The sequence below is a fragment of the Dermacentor andersoni genome, chromosome 2 (assembly GCF_023375885.2).
Source record: "Dermacentor andersoni chromosome 2, qqDerAnde1_hic_scaffold, whole genome shotgun sequence".
NCBI lineage: Eukaryota > Metazoa > Arthropoda > Arachnida > Ixodida > Ixodidae > Dermacentor > Dermacentor andersoni.
The window spans coordinates 178,082,372-178,091,034 of NC_092815.1; the positions used below are offsets into that span (position 1 = coordinate 178,082,372).

Here is an 8,663-nt window from a genome sequence, read left to right on the forward strand (position 1 = left end):
TCTGGTGAAGATCAGCGATCCCCATCCTCACCACGGAACTCCGGATTGGTCGGTACATCGAGCTTGTCACCATGCCTCCCGGTGACGAGACCGCCTCTGCAACGGCTTCGGCTTGTCCGACTGCTCCAATCATCACGGTTGCCAAACATCGCGACCCTGGTGTGTTCTCTAGCCTCCGAGATGGAGGCGCCCTCTGAAACAACAATGATCGTGGACAATCACATGCGCGTTCAAGTTCAGGGAACAGAGATATCACCCAAGGAATACCACAGCGACGCCGGATGGACGCTCGCGGGGTAACGCATGTCGAGGCTGCGCCAGCGGACCCGCGCCAGCGGCAAGCCCGATGGACCCGGCGGGAGTCAAACAAGCACGAGGTCAAAATTCTACAAGAACGTCAGAGCCTCGGCCATCAAGGCAGCACGCATGCCAGCCATGCCACTAGAAGAAACCAAGATAGTTGTCAGACCCAGAGGGGGACTGGACATCGTCAAGACCGGCACCACCACCGTCGCTGCGGCCAAGATCACGAGCGAGGAAAGCGCCGCGGACACCATCTACCCCAACCCACAACAGAACATCATGGTCGTAAGTACACCGAACGAAGACAACGCGGCAAGGTACGCTAAAATCCAGGAAATATCTATTCAAGGCAAACCCTACGAGGTCAGCGCATATCGCACGGCACCTCACGACACCGTGAAGGGCGTCATCAGAGGCATCCCCATCGACGCGAGCGCCGAAGAGCTAGATAGAAAGATCGTCAACGAGAGGAACCCGCTAGCAGTGGCCTCAAAAAGGATTGGAAGCACGACCACTGCGATTGTGGTGTTCCAGGGGCCCAAGGTACCGAACTTTGTCCGATACGGAGTCACCCTGATACCGTGCCGCCTCTACAAGAAACAGATCGACGTCTGCCAGCAGTGCGACCGAGTGGGACACCGCAAGGACGTGTGCCCGACCCCCACAATCAAGACGTGCCTGGCCTGCGGACTCGCGAACCCTACAGAAGACCATCGCTGTACCCCAAAATGTCAGTTGTGCGGAGGCGAACACCCGACCGGAGACCGAACGTGCAAGGCGAAATACAAGATCCCCTACGTAGTGCGCAAGCGACAATGAGAGCGCCGACAGGCCGAACGCCAGCTGCTGTCGGAGAGCGATTTCCCGCCACTCGACAAGCCGCCAGCTGCGCGAAACTCAAGGACCCCATCGGAAAACCGCGCGCCCAAATCCAGAGACAGCAGTTGCTGCAAGAGAAGCCTCAGCAGGGAAACGTCACCATCACGTGAGCGAGTGAGCTGGGTCGACGCAGTGAAAGGAAACAACATAAGGAACGCGCAGAAAATCACCGAAACCACGAAGAAAGAAGATATTAATAAGGTCCGGGAGGCAAATGAGCTCCTAAGACAAGAAAACGCGGCGTTGCGAGCGACCATCAACAACCTCACGAAAGAGATCACCGAGATCCGTCAGTTGCTGCTATGCAACAACGAGCCTCTACAGAGACCCACGCCAAGTACAAGCAAGACCGAGGAAACGACAACGAACATCCAGGAGAAAGCCATAGAGGAACCGGCACCGAAGAAGCGAGCCATCGAGGCCACGCGCACGCAAACAGAAAACGATCGCATCGACAGCCTCGAAGCGAAATTCGAAGCGACATTCAGCAAACTCGAACAGCTAATCACGACAAACATCGTAGCAGTGACAGCACTGAAACAAACAATGGAGACCTACCAAGCCGAGAACACGAACAGATTCGCCTTCATCGAAAGGACCCTACAGCCGATGGTAAGCCACCCGACGTTTGCGCCCCTCTTCGCGCATCATCCACCCAACCAGGGAGCTCCGTACACGCCAACGCAATCATGGCCGCCAACGCAACACCAGCAGCAGCAAGTGTAACCGCGTGGCAGTGGAACTGTCGCGGCTTCGCAAGGAAGAAGGCAGTCATCCAACAGCACATCGCACATGCCGCGCGCAAACCAGACGTTATACTACTACAAGAAACACTCACCGACGCACCGTCCTTCCCCGGCTGCAGAGTGCACAAGGGACCGCCCGACGGCAGAGGCCTGTGCACCCTGGTCAGGAAGGGACTCACGTTCGTCGAACACGAGCTGCACAGCAATATCAAGATCGAGCACACGCTCACCGAAATCATCCCGGGCAAGAAGAAAAAAGGAAGCATATTTCTGCTCAACGTCTACAGCAACCCATCGCAGAGAAAACAGAGATTCAAGACATTACTGCACAGAGCCAGCACCGCAGCGGGCCGCAACACGTTGATCGCATGCGGAGACTTCAACGCGATGAACCCTGCCTGGGGCTACAACAAGTACACAGCAAAGGGCCGCGACCTGTACCAAGACGCCACGGAACTCGACTTCACCCCCATCACGGACCCGACACATCCGACGAGAATTGGTAACTCCGTGTCCCGGGACACCACTCCGGACCTCACGTTCGTCAAGAATGACATCCGGGGCGCGATCACCTGGAGCAACACGGGGACCGACCTAGGTAGCGACCACACCATCGTTGAAATCTGCATACCGGATCACAACGACACCAGCATCAGAACACACATATGGATAGACTGGGATGCATTTCGAGACGCCAGAAGCCAGAAGAGCGACGGTGACGACGAGGTGAAAGACATCGACTCGTGGACGGCCGAAATCACCAAGAGCGTACGCGACGCGACTAAAGAGATTGAAACAGGCGCGGAGATCGACAAAGTAGACAGCCGGCTTGCGCATCTCATCGAAGCCAAACAGTCGATACTCAATCGCTGGAAGAAACAACGTCTTAACCGCAGACTGAGAAAGAAGGTGGCGGAGCTGAACCGAGCGATCGAGGATCACTGCCGCGCTCTCTGCACGCAACAGAGGAACGAGATCTGCAACGCGGCAGACGGGCAGATGCACAGCGGGAAGACGTGGAACCTGCTGCGGCACCTGCTCGACGAAACCAAGACCAAGTCACACCAAAGGGACAGACCCGCCAGGCTCATGCATCAGGCGGTCTCAGCACACGGCGTCAACGAAGTCACCAGGCGCATTAACGACAAATACCTGCCGACTACACCTACCGAACAGCACGCGCCGTACAGCGGCCTGCCTAACGCGAAGCTCGATCGTGACATCGACGTCGAGGAGGTACGCGCGGCCCTGCACGACCTCAACAGCCGGTCGGCAGCCGGCCCGGACCTCGTCACGAACAAGGCTCTCAAGAACCTCGATGACGGCTCGATTGAAAAGCTCGCAAAATACTACAACAAGTGCTGGAGAGCGGGCGCGCTGCCAAAGCTGTGGAAGACAGCCAAGACCATCCTGATTCCCAAGTCGGGGAAGCCGCCGGACACGGATAACATCCGGCCCATCTCGCTCACGTCCTGCGTGGGCAAGGTGCTGGAGCACGTCCTGCTCAACAGGTGGCAAGACTACCTGGAACGAGAAGGGCTGTACCCGGCCACTTGGATCGGCTTCAGACAGCACCTCAGCACGCAGGACGCGATGCTGCAGCTCAAATACCAAATCATTGATGATGGCGGCAGCACCCGCGACAACAAAGCGATCCTAGGGCTGGACCTGCAGAGCGCCTTCGATAAGGTGAAACACTCGGCGATTCTGTCCCAAGTCTCCAAGCTCAACATGGGCGAAAGATCCTACAACTATATCAAGGACTTCCTCACGGACAGGACCGTCGAGCTACGAGCAGGAAACCTACAGACTCAAGAGAAGAAGCTCGGGAGCACCGGCACACCGCAGGGATCGGTCATTTCGCCGATGCTGTTCAACCTGGTAATGATCGGAGTGGCCAAAAAGCTCGGGCACATCGAAGACGTCAGGCACACCATCTACGCGGACGATATCACGCTATGGGTGACCGGTGGCAGCGACGCCCACATCGAGGGTGCGCTGCAAGCCGCTGTCGACGCAATAGAAGACCAGCTGGAAGGCACCGGACTGAGATGTTCGCCGAGCAAATCGGAGCTTCTCATACTCCCACCTACCAAAAACAGCAGAAGCAAGACCAGACAACGCGAAAACAAAATCAGAATCGTCACCAAATCCGGCAACGTGATCCCTGAGGTGGGCAAAATTAGGATCCTAGGCATGGTCATCGAAAAGCACGGAAGAAACGGCGAAACTATCACCCGTCTCAGGGCAAAAGCAGCCAACGCGATTCGACTCCTAAAACGAGTCACTTCACGAAAGGCTGGCATGAGAGAGGAGAGCCTACTTAGGATCGTCCAATCCTTCGTCATCAGCCACGTCGCGTACGTTGCAGCCTACCACAGATGGCTGCAACACGAACGAAACAAAATCAACGGGCTCATCAGAAGAGCGTACAAGACGGCGCTGGGCCTGTTCGAGTCCACGAGCACGAACCGCTTGTTACAACTCGGATAACACAATACGCTCGAAGAAATAGCCGAAGCGCAACGGACTTCTCAACTGGAGCGGCTGTCCATGACCAAAGCCGGGAGGAAGATACTGGACGATCTGGGAATTAGGCGCTCAAACGAGGTGGAGATGAAGCTCCCCGTCCTCGAAGAGGTCCGACGCCAGACCAGAATCGACCCCATACCGAAGAACATGAATCCCGAGTTCAACAAGGGAAGAAGAGCGGCGAGGGCCAAGGCTCTCATTGACCAGCATGCCAACGACGAACACGCGCGGTACGTGGGCGCGGCCGAATACCAACGGAACGCCTTCGCAGCGGTCGTCATAGAGGCGTCAACCGGCGCCGCGAGGACGGCAGCGAGCGTGAGAAGCGCCGGAGCGGAACAAGCGGAGGAGGTAGCCATCGCCCTGGCCATCGCCGACGCAGACTGCCACACGGTGCTGAGCGACTCAAGACAGGCGGTACGAAACTTCGCCAAAGGCCAAATCTGCAGGGAGGCTGAGAGCGTACTGCGAGCGGTCAAACTGAAGGAACGAAAAGTACGACTCAAGTGGTTCCCGGCGCACGCGGGCAACGCATCGGGACGCAGTGAGAACCATAATGAGACGGCACACGCCGCGGCGCGAGCGCTAACCAACCGCGCCCCGGCGACAGACCGTCCGACGTGGTTCGGAACCAAGGACCGCATGACAGATTACAGTGAAATCACGAAGGCCTACCGCCTGGCTCGCAGGACTCTCCCACCCCCGCACCCGAGACTGAGTCGAGCGGAGGCGGTAGTATTGAGACAGTTCCAGACCGGATCGCTACCGAGCCCGAAACTGATGAACCGTATGTACCCCGAGACATATCCGACAGATATGTGCAGAGTCTGCCGGAGGGAGACTGCAGACTACACGCACGTCTTGTGGGACTGCGTCAAATATCCAGAAGATTCAAAATCAAGAACACTCCCACCGCGGCTCGAGGCAGCCGCGAAGAGCTATGACCGAGACGATCAGCTCTGGGCCGTCCAGCAGGTCCTCGAGGCGCTCGAAAGGCAGGGACCCAGCGAGCCGGCAACGGCGAGCGGAGACCCGCGCCGAGTAACGGCGACTTCGAGGATGACGTAGGCCCTCGTCGGGGCGCGCGCGCGCCCAACTGCAGGCATAAATAAAGTCGTCTCCAATCCAATCCAATCTGGCCTGGAGGGAGAGTACGTTGACGAATGGATAAAGCTCTATGAACACGCCAGTGCTAATAACAGGTGGGACCCAACGATCATGCTCGCCAATGTCATCTTTTATCTCGGCGGCACCCCACGCGTGTGGCACCAAACGCATGACGACGAGGTAAACAGTTGGGACAGTTTCAAAGAAAAGCTCAGGAAACTGTTCGGCGACGCTATTGGGCGCAAAGGTCCCGCGAGAAAGGCTCTTGCATCTCGCGTTCACACATCTACAGAGCCGTACGTTTCATACATCCTCGACGTCTTGGCTCTCTGCCGCAAAGCTGACGATACTATGTCTGAAGCAGATAAAGTGCCGCATGTGCTAAAAGGCATCGCCGACGATGCTTTTAATTTGCTTGTTTTCGGCCACGTCTCGACTATCGACGCCATCATCAAAGAATGCCGTCGGCTTGAACAAGCTAAGAGCTGCCGTATCACACATCACATGACGCGGCTACCCAACACTGCTGCTACGTCGACATGTGAGGGTCGATCGCGTCAGACCACCCTCTGTGGCGACGTAACCCGTATTGTTCGCCGCGAGCTCGAGGCCGCCTGTTTGCGAGCTTTCTCCGCGACGCCTCCCGATCTACCAGCAGCCACAATTGCGATGATTCAGGCCGTCGTCAGACAGGAATTTGAGAACATGGGTCTCAACTCCGTGTGTTTATCGTCTCCACCCACGGTTCCCCAGTTCTCTAGCAGCCCTCCTCGCCCCCGGCAGTCCTTCTCTGCCACATCTCGACGCAACCCGTCCGGATGGCGTACCCCTGATGACAGGCCGATCTGCTTCCACTGCTGTCGCATCGGCCACGTCGCTCGTCACTGCCGCAACCGATGGCCACCATCTCCTGGGACGTACGCCGCCGCTTATTCCCGCACCTTTGGACCTTCCGTTCCCTATACCACCCACCATGAATCCACTGCCGCTGATGCTCCTGCTCCGAACCTTCGCTACAGCCGCTCGCCCTCACCTCGACGCCATCAGTCTCGTTCGCCCCAACTACGTCGCTTCTCTCCGTCGCCTATCGCCTCCCGGATCCAGCCGGAAAACTAGGCACTGCAACTTCTGGAGGTGAAGCTGCGTTGTCTACCCTGCCCTCAAATCCTCTGCTCACGTTACACACGAACCAAAACCTTCTTGACGTTGACGGCCATCCTGTCACGGCACTCTTCGATACAGGGGCACATCTTTCTATTATGAGTGCTGCCTTCCGACGACCACTGAACAAGCTTTTCACCCCAGCGTCGGCACGCGTCGTCCGCGTTGCAGACGGCGCTATTATGCCTATCATCGGCATGTGTACGGCACGTGTTAGCATCGCCGGCCACCACAGTCCTGTCCTCTTCACCGTGATTGCTCATTGCCCCCACGACCTCAATCTCGGCCTAAATTTTCTCTCCGCGCATTCTGCTCTTATTGACTGCTCTGCCAGTACCCTTCGCCTTGAGTTGCCGATTCTCGCAGAACCTTCTGACGCACCCCAGTGACGCCTACGCCCCACCGGCTTTATTAGCCTGCCACCAAAATCAATAGCCTATATTGAACTGTTGTCTTCCCCACCAGTCCCTGATGGCGAGTACCTCGTCACTCCTCTGCCCGACATTCCACTACAGTGTGACGTTACCTTGCCTCACAGTATACTTACTATTACTGCGAACCGCACTTTCATGCCTATCTTTAACTTTGGATTGGCAAAGCGAATTCTACCACAAGGTATTTGCCTTGCCAACGTTGATTGTCTCGGCGACCATCACGTGGCAACTTTATCGACCAATGCTTCTAGCGAGCTTAGCAGGCCCATCGTGCCAGCCTCGGCCGCCGATCGCAAGATACAGAAAATGGTTGCGACGGACCTGTCTTCTTCGCAGGCTGAAGACCTTTGCCAAGCATTATCGTCCTACAGAGATATTTTTGACTTCGATGATCGCCCTTTAGGTCACACGCTCGCGGTCAAGCAGCGGATTCTTACTGGCGATGCTACTCCTATTCGCCGACGACCGTATCGAGTTTCTGCGTCGGAACGCCAAGTAATTCAAAGTGAAGTGAACAAAATGCTAGACAAAAACATCATTGAGCCTTCTTCGAGTCCCTGGGCGTCACCTGTAGTGTTGGTTAAGAAGAAGGATGACACGTGGCGCTGCTGTGTAGACTACCGTCATCTGAACAGCATTACTAAGAAGGACGTCCACCCGCTCCCACGTATAGACGGCGCCCTTGACTGCCTCCACGGTTCCAGCTATTTCTCTTCTATTGTTCTTCGTTCTGGATACTGGCAGATTGCTGTTGACGATATGGACAGAGAAAAAAACCGCGTTCATCACACCTAATGGCCTATACATATTTAAAGTAACGCCGTTTGGATTATGCAACGCCCCTGCCACTTTTGAGCGTATGATGAACTCCTTGCTCCGAGGTTTCAAATGGTCCACATTTCTCTGCTACCTCGACGACGGCATCGTCTTCTCACCTACGTTCGACACCTTGAGCGTCTAACAGCTATACTTGATGTATTTCGAAAGGCGAAGCTGCAACTTAACTCGTCCAAATGTTGTTTCGGCCGCCGCCATATTACTGTTCTGGCACACCTCGTTGACGCTTGCGGAGTACAGCCTGATCCCGACAAAACTCGCGCTGTCCGAGACTTTCCGGTTCCGAAGACAGGCGCAGACGTTCGAAGTTTTGTAGGGCTATGCTCGTACTTTCGTCGTTTTGTTCCAGATTTTGCGACATTTGCTAGACCCCTCACTAGTCTTTTGAAGAAAGGCGTACAATTCTCGTGGGCTACTGCAGAAGCCGCCGCCTTCTCTCGTCTCGTTACTCTTCTCTCCTCACCACCCATTCTCGCCCACTTCGACCCTGATGCCCCTACAGAATTGCGTACAGATGCCAGTGGTCATGGCGTAGCTGCCGTCTTAGCCCAGCGTCAGCGTGACCAGGATCGCGTTATTGCTTATGCGAACCGCCTGCTCACAATATCGGAGCGCAACTATTCCATTACGGAACGAGGCTGCCTTGCTGTAGTCTGGGCGGTTG

The 8,663-nt window shown here is 56.1% G+C and overlaps 1 protein-coding gene across 1 annotated transcript; it reads left to right on the plus strand.

The window, feature by feature from the left end:
• The first annotated feature begins 1,840 nt into the window (after positions 1-1,840).
• Positions 1,841-5,566, plus strand: LOC140215978 (uncharacterized). Its single transcript, XM_072286289.1, is given in 1 exon segment — positions 1,841-5,566. A coding segment is annotated over 1 exon segment (3,657 nt). The 5' UTR covers positions 1,841-1,871; the 3' UTR covers positions 5,529-5,566.
• Positions 5,567-8,663: the final 3,097 nt, after the last annotated feature.